The sequence below is a fragment of the Embiotoca jacksoni genome, unplaced genomic scaffold (assembly GCF_022577435.1).
Source record: "Embiotoca jacksoni isolate LCO1_2020_lvr unplaced genomic scaffold, fEmbJac1.0.p SCAF_22, whole genome shotgun sequence".
In the NCBI taxonomy this organism is placed as follows: domain Eukaryota; kingdom Metazoa; phylum Chordata; class Actinopteri; family Embiotocidae; genus Embiotoca; species Embiotoca jacksoni.
The window spans coordinates 2,438,952-2,460,064 of NW_027185363.1; the positions used below are offsets into that span (position 1 = coordinate 2,438,952).

A 21,113-nucleotide genomic window follows, 5' to 3' on the forward strand; every position below is an offset into this window, starting at 1 on the left:
TCAGGATGCTTCTCTTAGAGAAGGTTCATATTAATATACTGGTATGAACGTGATCCACACAACCATTTTCTCACCAAGCATGGAAACACTGTCGATAAAACACACGCGTCTGGAAATATACAGCTACAACTTGTGAAATAAACTGAGGCAGAACAAAATGTCGGTAGAGACTAAAAAACTTTATTGATGTTTCTCTTACACAAGTCAAACATTACATCGCAACATTCTGCAGTTTACAAAAATCCAAAGCTTTCTTGCACTTTCACAAAGAGCATCAGAGGAGAGAGTGGTGTTAAAACACAACATCATACATACAATGATAAAGGCTTACGTCAAAATGATCTGATTTAATTTCCCACTCGTTATTCTTTTTATTAAGGCAAATAAGGCTGCAATTAACCAGTTACAGCACCAATCTCGTACTCAGGCACAATTGGCATTTTCAAAAAAATATCCTTTGGGATTTAATCAAATCCACTTTGGCTTAAATCTGCTTTCATATTAACCCTTGTTAATCAACTTCTGATGCTCAGCTCGTCGGGGTTTTAATTTGCGACATGCCATTTGCATGTTGGAATCAAAATATCTCAGCAACACACAGTCCCACAACAACAAAATAAAGAAGAAAACCAATTAGAAAATCAGAAAAGACACAAAAACAATGGATAATCTCATCAAAAGCAAACAATAAATGAAAGCCTCTATGTAGCCAATAATACAAATCAATAAATCAGCACAACAGGACAGTGTTTGTGTCCCATTTTGAGTAAATACTCAGTGAAATCACAGACGCACACACTCAAATTCTCTCTTTCTCACTATTTAAAAATCACACTCTTTTGCCTCACCACTTTCTTGCCTCTCAGCTCTTGCTGTTGGCCTCCTGAGTTACCACATGTATGAACCTGGTGGGCCTGGGGATGTTTTCCTTTCAGCCTGCACCACTGTTTATAAAGACATCATACTAAAAACATGCCTGCTGGATGGTTTAAGTTGGATTACCTCCATCTGATTTTGTCATTTTGATTGACAGATAGAAGCATAATTAGTGCAGTTCTTGGGAATATGTTGTGCATTTCTAGGAAGTGTCGAACTCACACATCCCCCATTTGTCATCCTGAAATGAACAGCTTGAAGTCTCACTTCTGAAACTGCTCTCCTGCAGCAGTCTTTGTTGTTTTTGTAATTCTGTCAGAGCACAGCAGGTAGTGGCCAACAGGAGGAGCTGACAGGCCCTTTTTACTGTCTCTCCTATACGTCACATGAAAGCACAGAACATTTACTGATACAGTAAAAAAAAAAAAAAAAAAAAAGAAGCAAATCACCGTCATACAATTCTACATTTAACAGGATTCTGTCAAAGTGCTCAATTGGGGCTCTCAGTTATAGAAAACACAATATGCAAACAAGAAAAAGATACATTTAAATACACGTTAAACAAAGAAAACATATTAAAGTTATATTCACAGCAATTTCTTTAGTCTATCAACACCAATTGTAGTAAAAAGTGACTTTTACTGACCATGGGCCACACCATCCTTGACATTCAGAACTACAACCCCCCCCCCCCCAGTGTGAGGTGCAGCACTGCTACCCCCCCCTCCCACACCTCCTCCCTCCCCCCTCCCAGTTGCCCAGTAAACACACATACACACCTGGAGGTATCTATGGTCACACCGAGTTACATCTTTACATGCAAGTGCATAGGTGAGCGGTGCCAGTATCAGCGTGAAGAGTTCCATGCAACGCTACAAGATAAACCTGCTTGGCTTCGACGCGTCCAGACCGAGTCAAAAAAAAAAAAGTCACACACATACAGACAACCAAAACATACACACCACTTAGTCAGAGAAGTCTTCGAATTTGATCTACAAAGGCTTCTCACATCTACAAAACCACGCACAAACACCCAGTACACCAATGAACTAACATTCATATGAAGTAGACACACTGTAGCTACGCATCATACAATAAACATCCAATTATTAAAAAAAAAAAAAAAAAAGATAACTTAAGAAAAATACAAAATAAAATGTCAGTAATGAGGGGTAATACAATGAATTATAATGGAACAAAATGAAGCTTAAAAAGGAGAAAGTAGTGTAGGTGAGAAGGTGTGAGATGATGACAGAGGTGGAGAGGGGAAAGGGAAACAAATGGGAGGTGGAGGGATGTTAGAAAAAAAGGAAACAAGAGTTCAGAGCTAACCGTGGCTATATTCCAATAATTTTGCACAGCCTGTGCTTTTTATCTCTTCTTCTCCCTCTGCTGCGGGTTGAGAGGTGAGATTAACTAATTTATGACAACTGATAATGTTGGAGAGCAGCTGGTTGACTGTTTACCACATTTCTATGAGGCCATTTTTAGTATCAAGGAGAAGAGTTAAAAAGCGAGGAACAGTACTTTTTTTTTAATTTTTAAGTGACGGAACCACTGTCAATAAGTCAACAATGTATATTTCTATTGCTATAGTTTAACAAAGTTAACAAGAAAATTCAGGTTTTTTTTTTTTTTTTTTTAAATGGATGTTTTGGGTTATTGATCTAAAGTATGATTGTCCGACTTTAGTCACAACACGTTCCTGCAAAGGTTTCCCAATAAAAGCCTTTTTAATAAATGAGGGGTGTCTGTCTAATAAAAAGCTAGACGGGCTTGTAATTCGATATAATGCAGGAAGTTTGGGGTTTGTAATAACGCGTAATGCAGTAACTTCGACATCTTTGACAAATGGCTTCAGATTGAAATTGTGAATCAATTAATACATATCAAATGTAATTATAAAAAATGTGACCATTTAGTTTGTTTTTATTAGCTCTCTGGAATTATACGCTTTAGATTTTCAAACACTGAAAACATGTAAATTAATTTCCACCAGATCAAGATAACTGGACATTTCATGAGAGTCTCCAAAGTTAAGAATTTATCTCCAAGTTTAGATTGCGGTTCATACTCTCATTTTCAACAAGTAATCAGATGTTTTTACAGATATTTTAAATCTGATTGTACTTAAAACGACCAGAGTCATAATCAGTTTTCTTAATCTATTACTTCGCAAGTGGTGAAGTCACTACTAATACAAGGCACATCTCCCAGGCTGATCGAATGGCACTTCAGCTCAGGTTACACACAAGCTGTGAGCCTTATCACCCGCTGAGCGTTTCCACATAAGGGCTATAACTATGGTGCACAACAACAAAAGATTCACAGCACCACAATGAGTATTGCTACATGATGCTGCGAGGAAATACATGACCTCACTGGTGCTCTGGACTGAACAATTAAATGTGTCTGTTTTAAAAAAAAGTTTGTGCTGTGTATGGGGTGAACTTGAAGAGTTTAAGTTCTTTAGTGTGTGCGAGAGTGTGTGTGTGTGTGTGTGTGTGTGTGTGTGTGTGTGTGTGTGTGTGTGTGTGTGTGTCTCTCTGTGTTTATGGTTATGGCTTGTAGTACTTGTCATTGTAACGGTGGATGGTTACACAGCCATGGTAGGAGATGGGTCGCGGCATGGCTGCCACCCCTGTGATGATGCCGGTTGACGGGTCGTAACACAGGATGGTGTCTGTGGCTTCACCGCTCTCCCATCTGCCGCCAAGGATGAAGATCTTACCGTTACACACCGACATGCCACAGCTCTCCTGCGGGCAGAGAGAGAGAGAGAGAGAGAGAGAGAGAGAGAGAGAGAGAGAGAGAAAAAAATTTAAGAGTGAAGCCACAAAGTAAACAAACATAGTATTCTGGCAGCTGAAGTCAATTTGTTCAATGAGTGCTTAGATTTTGCTTTTAATCTCTTGCCTGCTTGTTAAAGGTGTGGACCACATGCATCCAGTAGTCCTCCACGGGGTCGTAGCAGAAAATGGACTTGGTGAGCCCACCGCACACATAGATCAGGTTGTTGAGGGACACTGCTGTAATACAGCGCTTGGCAATGGGGATGTTGGCCCTTAGTAACCAGGAGTCTGTCTCTGGATCATAGCACTGAACCTGTAGATGTGTTTTACAGTGATGAAAGAAAGAAGATGAAGTCATATTCATTACATAATTTTTTTCCCCAATATATACCATATGGAGGGAAAATAGTTGTTAAAGAGGAGAAAACTGAAATATGTGGAGCTCATTTTGCAGGCTGTTCTGTGGGATGACATAAACTGGCATCTGTGTGGTTTTGCAGACAATCCAAGCATTCCCTCACCCACTTATCTCTAAAATAGCTGCCTTCCAAACAGTTTGGTCTCTGACTACGCCTAATGTGCACAATCTCACTCCAACATAATCGGGATCATTGTAAATGACCCTGTTAGGAGACTCAGGAGATGAGAAGCTCAAAGAAACTGGAGCCAGCATGTGCTGTAGTCCCTGGTAGAGTCAAATGTGCAGTTAGAGAGACATAAGTAGTTGTGTTATCTCTTATCAGACTGCCTCTCTGCCTTTGGATGCGTTTTCTATCTTAACACAAACACAAACACCAGCAGTTCAACGGCGGAGAAAAACTGCTTCTAAGAAAGTTTAGATTCCTGTGAAAGCTGTCCTCCTGTTTACTGCCAGCAATGTGGCTGCTGGTCAAAACATAACAAAACTATTCCAAGGCAATTTATCATGTCATCTTTTCTGAAGTTATCTTACATCGTAGTGTAAAAGTTCCTAATCCATAAAATCCTCATCGTTACTGTAACATTCACTCCAAAACCTTCAGTTTTACAACTGAGTCTTTCAATTTCAATTCTTCTTCCCGAAACGTCAGTGATGCATCATTTCACTGGGTAAATGTATTTTATACTACATTAGATAAATCTGCTATAACCATATATTTTTCAGTTAAACACCACTTACTGTTTTTGTGCTGTGACTTTTAAAAGCTAAAATGATTTCACCACCTTTGTAAAACTTTTTTTTCCCCTTTTGTAACATGTTTAACATTCCTTTTTTAGATGAAACTGTTGCTAAAATTGAGAAGTTAAGACTTTCTATTCATAGTAACAGAAATGAGAAACTTCAGCTTGTAATTTTGAGATTGTGCCAGACAACAAAAAAAATGAACTGGACACATCCCTTGTGTGTTTAAGGTATAATCACTGAAAACAGTTGGTCTGAGACAAAAAAAGCACCTCAGCTGTCATCACTATATGCTTAAGTGTGTGGGTTGGGAAGCACACATTTGTTTCCCACCTTGTCTGAACAGGTGTCGTCGTCAGGCCCGCCTCCGATGACAAAGAGCTTGCCAGCACAGCTGGCGACAGCTGGAGAGCTGACCGCCTCTTTCATGGGAGCCACTTCTGTCCAGCGGTTAGAGAAGGAATCATAACACTCCACACTGCTCAGGCGGGTCTGGCCATCATAACCACCCACAGCATAGACCTGAGGACAGACACACAAACGTAGTACATGGATCACATTGGGGAGACTGCCACCTTGAAACAATATGTGCACCACACGTTTTCTTTACACAGAGAAAGATTAAAATTAAGAGTTAAACAAATGCTTACTTTACTTGTGTTACGCACACAGAAACACACAAAATTATTATTAACCATGATGAAGATGTTTGTGTTTCTGCTTACGAGTTCAGGAGTATTAACAATAGTCAGCACTTCAAGAACCAGTTTATCAGGTGCAAGAGGAAGGATGACTACTGCTTCCAAACAAGCACCACTATGCCGGCTCTCAGTGCTCTTCTATCTGTAAACACTGCAGGCGCCAATAGATCTGCCAACCTATAACATCACTTCCACATCTGCTCAACTGTTAGCAACTGCCTAACAATACCTGGAGCCATTGTTTTCTCTCGACAGACCTCTGTGCATGTCTCAGAGGTTTACTTTGTCGCCTGGTACAATAGCAGGGACAGTTGTAGCTGTTACAATTTTGCAGCAGAATATCAGGTTTTTTTTTATTATTATTTTAGTTTGTAAAAGCCTGGATCTTCACATTAGCTGATAAATGTTGTTAAGAGGTCATTTCTGGTTGAGCAAATCTGAACCATTAGCAATGAATATCTATAAACTTTACTGGAAGCTGAAGCAACACAAGCTGGAGCTTTGTGCTGATTGAACATAAGCACTCTAACAAGTGGTTACGTATGCTACCCTCCTGGAGTGGAAAAAAAATGGCGACATGGTAAAACTTGTGAAGGAGAGCTGTGAAGAATGGAAATATGTTACAATAAAACATAGAACAAATATATACCTTTAACAAAGTTTTTACAAAGATTGTTAAAGGTATATATTTGTTCTTCTATGCTCTCAATAACATTTCCTGGAAAGAGATCACGTGTCAAGAATACACACTGAGCAGCCTTACTGGTTACAAACATAGCAACACAAATCAACAGGCTGGTCTTGCGCAACAAAAAAAACTTCAGGCGGTTCCTGTCTCCTCTGTAAAATCGGAAACACAAAGAAGTACAGAGGAGAGAGAAAAACAAGAGAGAAACAAAGAGACAAAGAAAGACGGAGGGAAAAGAGGGGAAGAAAAAGATGGAAGCTGACGGAGCACATTGATATTTGCATTCAACACTTTGGTAAAGCTGCATAACACTTTTGTTTTGTTTTTTAACTGAAAAGATGATGACCAGTACTGTTGTTCACAACTCAAGTGGCGTTTTCAAAGTAGTGTTATCTGTCTACATTCATGTATTTTCTATGACAAAAACACACATCTGGTGGAGGGCAGCTGCAACACTGTAACTCACAGAATAATAATGATTTCACAAATGCACCGCAACCGTGAAATCTGGACCTTTCCCAGAGGAGCTGAATGTGAGAACACCAGTGTCAGAATCTGTTAATAAATTAAACAGACTTTACTCAGCTCCCCAATATAAAGTCTGTGTGATGTCCGATTGAGCCCGTGTGTGAATAAGGGCAGGTCATTGTTTGGAGAATTCGCAGCGTGCGGATGGGCGTGATGATGATGTACTTTTGCCGACTCTACCCAGGTGCCACCCGTCGCCTCAACCAAGCGGAGTATTTACAGCAGGTGAAAACACACCTGACACGGACAAACTCCTGTTGTGTGCGACATGTGCGAACGGGCCACTACGGGCAATGTCTGTACCTGGATCTTCAGACACTGCACAAAGTTTATATGAGAAAACATCTCAACAGATGCAAGAACAACAAAATATAAAGGTAAAGCTAATCAAGAGCAAAGTGTTGTTCAGACATGTTTTTAGTTTTGGTTTTCTGGGCCTCAAACGGCTGATTCCCCCCATTTCTTTACTTATCCCAAGTAATTTGAATCCACATGGATTTTATTTGCCAGGGTTTACAGATCTCTTCCCAATACGCCATGCAACGGGGCACTGAATCATTCTTTTCTTTTCGCCCATGGCTCTGCGCACTCACTCGATACACCAAGAGAGTCTAACAATATAGGCACATTTGACACGAGATCGAAGACGGTGGCACATACCCAATACGGACCTGAGGTATGTGGCTATCACACAAACACTAAGCCAAACATGATTCACAACTCTGCGGACATACTCGCTTGGCCGATGAACAAGCACATTTACGGCTTATCTTATGACCAAAGACGGACTGAATGATCAACTGCTTCCTTAACACGCAGCGAGGTGAGAAGTAGTGACGGTAAGAGGAACACAGAGACCTGGCAACTTCAGAGAGAGAGAGAGAGAGAGAGAGAGAGAGAGAGAGAGAGAGAGAGAGAGAGAAACATTATGATGGACAACAACAGCCGTCACTAAGTGCAGCCATAACGGAAAGGAAAACATTGGTGACCTATTTTAGATTATACTCCGTGGAAACAAGAGCAGTCCAGCAGGACAGCACGGGCTGCAGGACACCGAGAAGTTAGCGTGTGTAAATCCTTATGAGAATCAGCTTTAGAAGTTTAGAATTCAAGTTTTAGATCAGAGAAAGTAAATTAAAGCAAAGTATAATAATAAAATTATAGCTGTGATTATATGTGCAAATATATGCACAGTGAATGATTTTTTTTTCTTCCAAAGATTATGTAAATGTTTTGAATCGGGACTTCTCGTGGATTTGCATGAAAACATGAACCTGCATGTGTTCTTTGTAGAGGCTTGTTTATGACACTCTGCCCTTGTTGCTTGCAACTTCAGCATCGGTGTCGTTTGTCAAAAGGGGAAATTATAGACTGAATGAGGAAATGACAGAGTACAAGGTCAAGAGGAGGGAATCTGAATTTTGAGGAAGCGATAATAGCAATTCTTGAGAAAAAAAACGTTGGATACAATCTGGAATGAGACCATAACAAAAGCATTCACTGTAAACAGCCTTCTTAGACACATTCTAAGGAAATGAAACAAGATAAATGCCACAGAAAAGACAATTTAGAGGGAACCTGACAAAGGAAATTTCAACAATGAATACAAATATAAAAGGTAATTTACAACTAATCAATAAGTCATCTCTCAGACACAGGATGTAATTTATCTCCAGATAACTAACCTATAACAAAAGGGATCCGAAAGGATAAAGTCTGTAAAATAAACAGAAAGACAAATAAGAAAATATCTGAAGGAGAGGACAAAAGAAAACCCTCCCGATATTTAACATCTACGAGGAATGCGTTTTTTTTTAAAAAAAGGTTCAAAAGTGTGTTTATGCTATTATACTGTATTTATTGTGATAACTGGCATACCTTGAACTTCCGTATAGAAATACAGTTCACCATAATGGTACAAATGATCAAAAACCTTTTACTATGCTATCTTAGTTTACCATCAAACATGTTTTGCATGAGTGTCCATTCAGCTACAGATCATTAAGTTGAAACTTGGCTTCCTTTAATGCTCTATACTTAAGTGAAATTGCCTCAGTCGACTTGTTTTCATCATACCTTGATAGATGACTCGCTTTGGAGTTAATTATTGACTTCTATAGCCACAGTGTGACCTCCTGCTGATGACTACACCACTGTGGGAGACCAGCACGCAGTTCAAATGCACATATGTGTGTTCGCTGTATGTTGTGGAGAGGCAATTAAGTATTTGGGGCTTTGTCTTGATGTCACAGAAAATTCAATCCAGACTGGCTCCAAACGAAATTCCCAAAAACAAGAAGAGGATGTTTACACCATAGTCGCAAAATACAAGAACTACCCGAGTCCTCTCTGAAAAAGTAAATTAAGCTCCGTTTCAGGTCGACGCTTCCTGACAATATTTGTTCTTGTGTCCATGTTCCTCACGTTTGTGCACATGATGGCACACATGTCTGTTGGTGAGGGTTGCATTAGTCTAAACCATGTCTGTTTATGCTTCAACTGAGACAATCGATGGCCGTTTCTTTATTTTACATTCATAGCAAATAAGTACAGTGCAGAAACCTTTCATGAGGTATGCATGCCATTGTGTTAACAGTGGTCAACATCGGCTTTGATGTTCTTTATGACCACAAACCCAAGAAATGCCAGCGGTGAGCAATGAAGACAGACTTTACCATCTAGTTCAAGAACATTTCAAAACACAATATATGGTGAACATAACCTTCGTTTCTCACTTGTAAAATAAATGTTTTGCACGTTGGGAATGTTGTTCTTCTAAATATTGATCTTTTCTTTTCTTGGAGAATGAATGCAATATTCCATACGAATGAGAAGCCTTGTACGGTGTATATTTAAGTACACTGAATTATGCTTACATATGTGAACCCGGTGTGTGTTTACAGACACATCAGGAGCTCTCACAGCTATCTATGGCCATTCTGAGTATATGTGATTGAGTGGAGGCCCATTAAGCACGATACAGACCAGTGCTCTGAGCTAGTCCTTAACTTGGAAGTGTGAAGTGCTGGCAAACATCCATTAAACTCCTGCTGCCTTCAAACAAGAATGTCCACCTGCCCTGAGTGGTAGAGTGTAAATAGTAACAGCTCAGCAACAGAGCAAAGCAGCCATCCAGGATCGCTGATCAGTTTTCATGCAGACATTAACTTCACTCAAATTTCAAAATCAAACCGGTGTCAGGTCTCCGTTTTCAATCTAACATTTGACATTTACAGCAGTATACAGTGTAGTGTACAGTATAAAAGGGACTACGGGGCATGGGACACTTGACAAGAAAGGTAGTTAAAATGTAATATATTATTAATCTATTAATAGACGAATAGGATATTGTAGGAATAACTATAAGTTAGAATTATTTTCTATGTGCAGAGTACGTAATGGGAGAATCAGCTACACTGCCCCTGTATCCGAGGCATTTGTGTATTTGCCAATTCTAAACAGGAACGTAAACTTCCTTCGCTGTGTTGAATTTTCTCCTGTGTGTCTATGATGTGAGATGAGCTGGCACCAGTCGTTTACAAATTGTGGAGGTAACACACAGATCTGTCGCACACAAAAATAATAAATTGTCATCCCTTGTCTAAAAGCAGCCTAAAAGACTAAACTAAAAAAAAAATCCCCGAGCTGCATTTCCGTAATGTATTACACCGCAACATGTTACTATACCCTCTGCAGCTACACTGTAGGTTACACACTCCTCCTTAAAAACATTGTTTCTATGCTCCCAGACTATGCTATCCTGAATCATGAATGACTGGCTTGGGCTGCTTATGATTTCTCCGTCCATAGTAGAGAATGGCAAATATGCATTAAAGTCAAGAAATATCTAAATATCAGAAGACGGGCTCAATAATATTCTTTTTTTTTTTTTTTTTTTTTTTTAGAAATGCTAAACCTAGCAAAACTAATTATACAGCAATATTTTTGCTCACTGTGATTGTGGCTCTTAATCATAAAGTGAATAAAACACGTTAACTTTGGAGTATATGCGAAGGCCTGATCACGTTGATGTCTCTCCTTACCTTGCCCAGTAGGACGCCCATCTTGTGTCTCCAGCGACCTTTGTTAAGAGATGCCACTCTGATCCACAGGTTGAGCTGGGAGTTGTACATCCACACATCCCTGCTGTTGATACGACCACCTAAAAACAGAGGAACTAATATTTCAGATGATGTCCATGCTTTGATAGACAATTTAGATCATCATTATTACTATTTTTTTTAATTATTAATATTAAGTATTAATATAAATGCACTTATAAATAAACATAAGATGCTCTCGGTGAATGACAGCTTAGAATAGTGTGTTCAGGTCAAAGTAGCTTCTAACTATGTCAGAGTTGTGACTCTCATCTAACTTTGACCTGAGCAAATAAAAGGTTTCCACACGCAAGTGCAAACATACTGCAAATTGGCTTTTTAAAAAATACACATGGATAGGCATAATTTAATGTTTAAAATCCAAAATAATGTCTGAATTTGTATTTTATTGATCTTTTTGAAGCAAACACACCAAAATCAGGATCACTGGCAGCAAACAGCTACAGCATGACTGCTACAGTACGACCAAACTCCTCATCTGCTGTCTCTGAAGATGTAGAGAATAACAGCCACTTGACTAATTCTGTGACCCAGACACACTTTTAACAAGCCATAACATGTGCAGATGCTTTTTCTCTCAATGACAACCCCCCCCCCCCCACACACACACACTTCTCCACCAGAAAACACACACATGCACACGCACACACACACACACACACACACACACACACACACACACACACACACACACACACACGCACAGTTCATGCTGGCTTTTATCCAACAAGAAGAAGTGTGTGATGTGTTGGAGCGTCGTTGCTGCATGGATACCGACAAGACTGCAGCACACAAATAGAAAGGTCAGCGACGATCTTTGTTATTTCCCACTGGGACTTAAATTGATCACGGGTCCATGATATCAGTTAATGAAATACAGATTATGATCATGAGTAAGAACACACGTGGCTTCAAATCACACGTCTCCCTCTATAAAGACGCTGTCCTTCAGAGAAGAGCAGTTTCTTACTAAAAACTATAGACATTTATATTTATAAATGAAGGTCCATTACATTCAAGCCCTTGCCAAGTGAGTTCACACAATTCTCAGTTAAATTTTGCAGTAATTTTGTCTGGCGAGATATTCTCTTGCAAACTCGGCATACTATATTGGCAAGGCATGCCCGCCAGGGACTTAAAGTTACCCCCATGCTAACTTGAACATGGGTAAAAGAATTTAGTCATACAGCTTTTCTAGACTTTACTAATGTTTCTGGACCAAATGGATCAAATTCTGATTGGGAAATGACCCATTTTGCAGGGCTTGTGATACTCAAATCAATTTATCCACCATTTTAAAGCTGAAACACTGACTGGAGTAGGCAACAGTGTGGCGTGTGACGTAAACACGTGTCTGCAGTGTTTTTGTAATTACTCTCACTGGCAGAAGGGGGAGACAGATTTAACAGCAGTGATTAACACATACTTATCTCCTTAAACTAACCTGAAACATTTCTCCATCTAAGACATTTTGTTGTTGAAGTTTCTGTGACGTTGTGTGGGTGTTTTCTTTTGTACAGAACACATATGGTTGGTTGTATTGTATGGAAGAATAATTAAAGCAAAGAAAACCTGCCCGTGTATACAAAGACATCTAAACCTTTCCAGTACTCACACCCAAACAAAACAAGAGCTTGACTATTTTTATGTAGTTGGCAGGCAAAATAGACATGTGGGTGCAGATATTAGGCATGTGTTTTATCCTGACAATTAAAAGAAAACACTTCCTGTAAGGGTCCTCTAATGCAAGAAACTGGGGACTATACTATGCCTACCTCTTGTTTTTCATTAGGGGATAATATAGGGTAATTAATGTTCAGTCATTCTAAATTACACTGTAGCACACAGATAAAAAGAGACAAGAGAAAGAAGTTAGTTGCAGTGCACGTCAGCCTAATAGCAAAAGAGCCAGACAGTCTGGTGCCCCTGGGGCTTCTGTTGTTAAAGATCTGCATGATGGAAACACGTTGACAGAGCATGCTCCACTTCAAAGAGATAAGACTTGTAAATCCAGAAAGCTAGTTAGAAAAGAAGTACTTGTTTCAAAAAGGGGCCTTTTCTCATCAAAGACATTAGATGGTCAAGTCCTCCCGGTGCAGATAAAGGAGGACCACTGCTAATTATTATCATTACTATTCTTAACTGACAAGAACCCGTGACTTTGGGAGGTGCCAACATGATTTGTGTGACACCTTTATAAGAGTTACGCATTACTTGCATTTATGTGCAGTTTTATAGATAATGCTAAATACATGGCAGAATTCCAATGTATGACAAGGCAGCTTATGACTATTACACGCTCCCCACTGTAATGTATGAGGCAAACACATGTGCTTTGCTGATGATGCATTATCCAACTGGTTGATTGCGATGTTATTCATATCAGAAAGTCAGTGGTGGCCAGAGTTCTGGTCCCAGGAGAGAGAGAGAGAGAGAGTGAGAGAGACTAAAGACGCTTTTTATACCCAACTGGGCCACATCCTATTTAAGACCGCAGCTAACTGCAGCCGTGCAAGACACTGGAAGCCCAGAAAGGTATTTGGATGAGTTCCCAGTGATGAGTGGGCCACACCGACAGACAGAGTGGAGGTATGTACGGGAATTTAGTAAAGGGGGACAGAAAAGGGGGTAAAATAAATAAATAAAAAATAACATACGTATGAACACATATGGGAGTCAACAAAATGGGGCAATGAAGATCATAATATGCTACAAAGCAGTGGTGCATTTGTGTGCGTGACACAGAAAGATGTGGGCGGAGGAGTTTGTTGACTTTTTCAGGCAGCGCTCGAGGGTAGATTGATAGCACACACGTGAGGACTTGGGACAGCGAGAGAACACTGCACACTCTTTGCTGAGGGGGAGAACTTTTTTTCTTTAGATGTCCTGGTTTTTTTTCCCTCTATAAAGGTTCCACGTGTTGTTGTCCATTAATGTTGTGCAGTTCATACACAGCATGTCTGAACAGGAGCGGTACGAGCGGGCACATCAGAACTCCTGTCAATGCATTTTCTTGGAGATAAAGTCACAAAAGAAGAAAAACAGTAATCCTCCCCATGAACTCAATCAGACATTCATTCAGAAGTCCATCTTGTACTCAGCATAAAGTCAAAACAATGTGCTACTTGGGCAACAACCATTACTCTGACCTCATTTGTTAAAACGAATGAGGCAATACTAATGTCTTTTTTTAATGGAGGTGTTTTTTCTTTTTTTTTCTTTTTTACCAAAGGAGTCTTGCACCATCTAAGTGTAAATGAGATTCTGAGAAAGTTGCAGAACTGATGTGAAGCTGGTGACCTTGATGATTCGCCAAGAGGAAGAGAGAGAAGTATCCAGCTGACCAATGGAGGCGTTGCTTAGTACCGAGTCTGGAGAGTGCATCCAGATGTTGTTCTCATATTTTCCTTCAACTCAAACAGGCTGAGGCTGTAAAAATAACACGGGGCAAACAGCCACTACGGCCTTTTCCTGCCACTCATCTGAGAGATTAGATGACAAGTCAAGAACGGCCCGACGGTGTCCCCGAAAAGCGTACTGATTGATTTTGGTTTTTGGGAAGGACACAATCACACAAATATGAGGATAAAGTGGTCTCCACAACAACCAAGAACATTTTGAGACTAAACACAGAAACAATAGGTGTGATAGTACCGTTAATACTGGCTTAAAATCAATGTTTGGACCCCTATAAAACATTCTGAATTTCCACAAGCCAAAATAGATAGATTCCTAAAGGTTAAACAAAAGACGGAACATGCTCAAAAAACAGTGGCTTAAGCAAAGTCTATCCTTGCAGTGGTAGTTGTAACAAATGTGGCAGGATCTTACCTGACACCAGAATGTCATTGCGGAGGGCACACACAGCATACTCAGACTTGGTAAACTCGGGCAGTTTGGCCAATGATTTCCATTCTCCTGTGACTGGATCGTAGCATTCGGTGTAGGGCAGGTTGAAGCCTCCCACCCGCTCGCAGCCACCCACCACCACAATCACCTCCGAGTAACCAGTTGACCTGTCGAGAAGGAAGGAGGGAAGATCAGACAGCGGGAGACACGTGGAAAGTAGAGCTGTAGGGGAAATAAGAGCACTGCTAAAGTCATTATAAAAACAGAAACACAAGAAAAACATGTATCCAAAAGGCCCTTACAGGAATGAGCAGATTACAGACATGCTGTCTACTTAAAATACTGTAACTCTGTAGACCTTTATAAACAGTATGGATACAAACAAACATGTACATGTCAACACGTGGAGTGATATCTAATCACAGAAGGGAGACATTTGTGGCAGTGCAGGAACACAGTGGTGGTTTCCACAGGAACAGCTTTAATCACCTTCAAGGCAAACTTTAGGTTACAGCGAAGATATTAATCACGGTACGACAAAAACACACTTGAAGTTTTACTGTATCTGAATTTCCATGATCGCAAAGCTTTCCTCTTTGGCTGTTCAACACATGCCACGGATATGACAACATTTCCTATAAGGGAGCAAACTAAATCCAGCGTGTTCTCTTACCATTTTGGTGTACTGATGCCAGAAATAGCTCCGTATAACATCAAGTTCAGTATCTGTCTTTGCACTGTCTCTCACATTTCTGTTTGTTAACTTGGCATGCGTGTAGTTTAGAAACAGGTTGAGGTTTAGTGTCGTTTCAAATACTTGTATACGTCTATGAGACAGTCTAACCACTAAGTGTGTGTGTGTGTGTGGGGGTGTGTGTGTGTGTGTGTGTGTGTGTGTGTGTGTGTGTGTGTGTGTAAGATCATGTGATCTATTATACACGAGAGGCTTCCAGAGAAAAGAGAGATCCTGGTGTACACAAAGGGGGAAGATCAGGAATCTGCTTTGTTAAAGGGAGAATTTGGCCCTCACGGTACCAACAGCTTGATTGGCTTGCTAATCTGAGCAGATCTGCCTTGATACTGACACTACACTTGAAATATGCGTCACACTGCCTTAATAACTGACAACTGGCACCGGTCCAACTTCAACCCTTAAAAACAAAGACAGCTGTGGTTCTGTTTGTTGTGCAGCAGTTGACCATATGGTCCGTTTTGGATCTCATTCATAAGGTTTCAATCGGCACCAACCTTTATCATTTGTCTTAACATCCAACTGAACACTCTTCAAACAAAGAAAGAAAGAAAAAAAAAAAAAAAAACACCTGAAATACAAGACTATTTGGTAAATAGTTGTACGGTGAACAGGTGGAACACCAGAAACCCAACAACATCAGTCAGAGGAGTTACATTTCTGGTATGATAACAAGACTCAACATTTCATGATTGCCTTTTCTTGCATCACATATTTGTTTTCCATTCAGTCAACCAGCCAGTGTTTGGACATGCCCTGATTTCCTCATTATCATTTCCAATTCAAAATTGGGCAATAAAACAAAGCTCAATCAATAACACAATTGTCTGCTCAGCACAAAAACACTCCCCGTCTCTCTTGCACTCACAGCAACAATAACACTGCCAGGAGTACTGAGCTCAAGCGCAAGTTGTAACCTCCGGCTGCGCACTGAGAGGCGAAGGTTGACTCGGACGCCTATCAAAAATAACACTCTGACCTCTGTCGTCACAATAGAATGAGTGTTTTAACCCAACAAAACAAAAAAGCCGTCAGACAGGATCAAACTTAATTCCTTTTTTTTTTTAACAGGAAGAATAAGTCATGGCATGATTTACGGCATATCCTGCTAACAAGTCCTACTACTTCCACAGGTTATCATATCTGGGTAATCTGTTCGCTTCCTCATACCCAAGTAGTCAACATGTCAGTTACCTGCGTGGACGAGTTCTGGGTGACATCATTTCATTTCCTAGCACGTGGTAGCGCCTGGCCTCGTGGAGAAGATGGTAGCACTCGGGAGCATTCTGGATGAGCTGGTCTCCCTCCACCGTCTGGACAAAGTAGTTGGGGTGCAGAAGGGGCATGCGAACGTGGTGCAGCAGAGCCTTCAGCATGGGCTTCCTCTGCTCCACACTGTGGTACACCCATCTCATCACTGCCTCAAACACCACCTCCTCCTTACCGATGGACAGCTCATCACTGTCGGTGTACTCCTCCAGCTCTTCTTTGCGGAGGTCAAGAAACTCCTCGTGCTGAGCCACCTCTGAGAAGTTGGCCACGGCGTAAGTGCGGCAGCGGCTGGCTAGCTGCTTCAGTGAATGTGCATCAGCGAAGCGCTGGATGCCCAGGCAGTTGCACGGGTCCAACTGGTCTTCCAGGAACTTCGCACAAGCGTCACGCAGTGTGGCGATCTGAAAGAGGCTGGAGGTTTCAAAGAGGAACTGGACGTTCTCGGTGGTGATCTTGGCGCGGCCGGTGTAAACGTAGGTGAGGAAGGAGTCCATCGCCTCAGCCAGGATGCCGTTGATCTCAACCAGCATCTCGCGGCTCTCACGGTGGTCATTGCAGAACATGGCTCTGAAGTAGGAAGAGCAGGCAGAGAGCACAGCGCGGTGGCAGGGGAACTCGCGGCCCTGCACGCTGATGACCACGTCGGTGAAAAGGCGGCTGTCGCGAAACTCATTGAACACCTGCAGGATGCCCTCGGAGTGTATTGAGCCAGAGCAGAAGTCCAAGACATCATGGCTGGCTATAGTTTTGGATTCAACCTCAAAAACCTTGGGAGACAACAACATGTATGAAGATATGTAAAAATGTGCTACTTTAAGAAGATGAGATCGGTTTTACGGTCGAAAACAAATTGCTGGCTTGCTTTTCACAGTACCTTGCGTTTGACAGCTGGCGAGTCTCTGATCCCAGAGTCCTCCCTGTTCATCCTCCTGCCCAGAATCAACACCATGGCTGCCACCTTCAACGTACACCGTCTCGTAACTTTAAAATGACCTTAGGATGAAGAGCAGGGGGTGCAGTACTGTTAAAAAAGGAAATTCCATAAAACATTACGATATACAGTACTATCATCATGGCACGCTAGTAAGACACGGTAAGGGGGAAAGACAGGAAAGGCTATCATCAATGCATAAACAGCAACTTAATTGGATCAGTGATACAAAATGAGAACATTCATTAAAGGCAAACAAAGCACTCAGAGCAAAGCTACAAAGCATGTGTACTCAAGTTGGAGAAAACACGTGAGCCCCGTGAACACATTTCTTCAGCCCATGGGGTAGGAATAAAATGCCTTACATCATGGTTTAAGAAATGTGTTTTGAGGGGGAAAAAAAAATAATTCTGAGCTGCAGCTAATCTGGCTGACTCATCACTACCTTGTAACAGCTGTGCCCTGTAGCATAATGGACGGCTTGACAAGGAAGATGACAAAGAGAACGAGGCGGGAAGAGAGTTGAACAACGGTTGAAAAGCCAACCTACATGTCAGTCAGGTTTGTTTTGAACGGGAGTGAGGGCAGGGATCCTATCTGGCACTACTAATAATTGTTTGAACAAGTGTAAAGTCAAGGCTACGGATATCCTTGAGTAATACCCTTTTTTTGTTGTTGTTTTTTTTTTGTTAAACATGCGTGTTTCATGCGTCTCTTTTAGAAAAAGGCCTTGTATCAAACAACCAAAGTCCCCCCTTTTTCAAGATTTACACACACAAAGAGACTTGTGTGTTTATTTATACCATACAGTTCTAAAATGTACGTTTTGCTCAAATATCCCCGGTAATTACAATTATTACGCTGCCTCTTTAAAAAGTTTCCAGCAGGTGTGACGTTTGCTCCTGTGAGGTCATTTATCTCGTTGTTGTTTTTTTTTTTTTTTTAACTTGGATTCACGTGAGTTATTTGCAAGCAGCAGCACGAGCTCACTCACTGGAGTAATGGAGGACAGGTTGAGCCAGAGGTGTCTGACGTAGATGTACTTTATGAATAATGCATGCTGAGGAGGACACAAATAAACGAATATGAAATATAACTAATAACATAAAATTAAATAATGCCGGTTTTGTGGTTTTCATAGTCTTATTGCTTGTCGATGTATATGTGAAATGAAGTAAAAAAATAATAATAATAATTTTTTTGTTTTAGTTATTAAATTTTTATTTTTTTTAAATGGTTGAAATATGGCATTATTTCACATCTTTTTAAGTATTAATTACAGACAGTCAATTTAAATGTAATTAGATGCATGGGCAGATAACCACAAAACTAAAGATACGTGCACGAGGTGATTAGACAAAGGACACTTGCCTCGTGCCAACCGTTAGTCGTTGAATGTACTAAAAAAAAAAAAAAAAAAAAAAAAAAAAAGTATCTAGGCTGTTGCTTTACTCGGCATATTGTTACAAATTGAAACGGAAAGGAAGAAATAAACACAAATTCAACACTCATAAATGTTTTTCACATCCTTAATTATGGGGGGAAAAAAACCTGTTACCTTATGCAGAAGTTTCCAGATGAAGCTTCCTCTTCTGTTACAAGTGTGCGATAACAACAACAACAACAAAAAAGTGAGGAGAAAAATAAACCTTTATCCTAAAAACGTTTAGCAGTATCTTTAACAATAATTGCCCTCGAAGGGTAATGAAACATAGAGTAGGCTGATATACAGCCCGGACATTTTGACTCGCGTTAATAGCACAAACAAAGACTTCAAACTACCTAACAGTAAACACTGAGACCATATATACTTGTCAGACGGAAAAAAGAAAAAAGAAAAAAAAAAAATCCATCGCACTGCGCCCACTCAGCTGCTGCAGCTGCTGCATTGTGGGTAATGGAGTTGTATTTATGGGGTGTCGCTTAGATTCACTCAATGAGAAAACAACACTTCCCAGTCTCCTCCGGTTCTCCACGTGGCTTCCCTTTGTTTGCAAACAAACTCGACTTTTACTGGGGAAAAAAAAAAATTCACGAAAAGTGACAGCGTTTGAAGAAAACACGGAAATAACACCAGTTTCGAAGCCTTACTTTTATAAACGTATAGAGGATAGTTACTTAACGCAGTATCAACCTTATCTACTGTAGCTAAATCAAATACGATATGTAAAAAAAAAAAAAACACAGCCTTATAGTGTATGGAGTCTACATAGTGATGTAGACATATGTACAGTGGTAAAGACAGCATATTGTCAAGGCATAGGTGCCTGCAGAAAACATTTAGCTATGATGTGACCCTGTGGTCACGTGAAAACAAGATGAAACGCAGCATGAAAAACGTTTTTCAGGTGAGGCGGAAGGTGGAGCTTAGTTAGAACAAAGAATGTCACAACTTCCTTACCCTGTTGCAAAATATTTCTGAGAGCTCAGCTCCCAACTGGGTTCCCTGAAAACCAGGGCTTACGATGTTATCAATGACAAAATAATTTTGAACAACCTGTTTCTTGGACTGGCAAAAAAACAACTCTACACATAATTCTTATGCCAAGAAAGCATGGGACAGATATAAGTATGATGTTTTCTATTTTTCAGATATATAAATGTAGATATGGAGGCAACAACCTACATGAGGAAAGATAATGGTCCAAGGCTCAAACAGTGCCCTGTTTGTATCCACCACTATTTTTAAACCATCATTAGAACCGTTCTCAGTCACAAGTCATATCTCTGAAGTCATGGTCAAAAGGCCTCTGTCATTACTGCCACCAGTAATGCACACTAATTGGCACATTCACAGGAGGACACACTTTCAGTCATGAATACCAGGCCTGCAACAAAAATGAAGAGACAGAAGATATTGAAATAAGTCAGGAATGGGTGCGAAGACTGCACACAGGCTTGTTTCGGCCTCTGGGCACTTGCTGTTCGAGTTCACCACAACAAAACCATGTAATCCGAGAAGTCCATGAGGGAGATTAGTAAGGCAAGTGTCACTGACAATAGCAAACAAAGTTGTTGAAAACAGAAATCAGGAAGTACAGAAATGAATAAGGCATGTTGCATTATTTCATTTTTTATGTACAGTGCCATGGGAATTAATAAAAAAAAAAATACAATAACAATTGTGTTCTTTTTGTGACTGTTTGATCCACAAATGGATGTTTAGACTGACGTGGGGTCAGGCCACACGCCTTGAAGCAAATGCTCCTATCTTCCTATTAGCTGCAGGAAACACAAGTGATGCAGCCCAGAGAACAGACAAATGTGTCCCTCTGCTGTTGAGCTGCTGCACCAGTTACTGATGGCACACAGCAGAGGCCGATAGAAGTCCCCGGAGCCGGAGTGCTTGACTCACCACTATCCACCACAAAGTCAATGATCTCTCATTGACTTTGTTTTAGACAAACAAGTCTTTTGAAGGGAAATGGAGCTAAGTGCTTTG

At 40.6% G+C, this 21,113-nt stretch overlaps 1 protein-coding gene across 5 annotated transcripts; it reads right to left on the reverse strand.

The window, feature by feature from the left end:
* Positions 1-2,467: 2,467 nt before the first annotated feature.
* On the reverse strand, positions 2,468-19,516 carry klhl24a (kelch-like family member 24a). 5 transcript variants are annotated; one of them, XM_069157234.1, is made up of 9 exons: positions 19,230-19,516; positions 18,666-18,731; positions 17,615-17,761; positions 16,663-17,507; positions 14,700-14,884; positions 10,791-10,909; positions 5,164-5,352; positions 3,793-3,981; positions 2,468-3,635 (listed from the first exon to the last, which is right to left on the reverse strand). In XM_069157234.1, the coding sequence occupies exons 3-9, from the start codon at positions 17,687-17,689 to the stop codon at positions 3,435-3,437; spliced, it is 1,803 nt and encodes a 600-aa protein (XP_069013335.1). In that variant the 5' UTR covers positions 17,690-17,761; positions 18,666-18,731; positions 19,230-19,516; the 3' UTR covers positions 2,468-3,434. The 5 variants fall into 5 exon arrangements, with proteins under 5 accessions (XP_069013335.1, XP_069013333.1, XP_069013334.1 ...); XM_069157232.1 differs by lacking the exon at positions 18,666-18,731 and having other exon boundaries at positions 17,615-17,733; XM_069157233.1 differs by lacking the exon at positions 18,666-18,731.
* Positions 19,517-21,113: the final 1,597 nt, after the last annotated feature.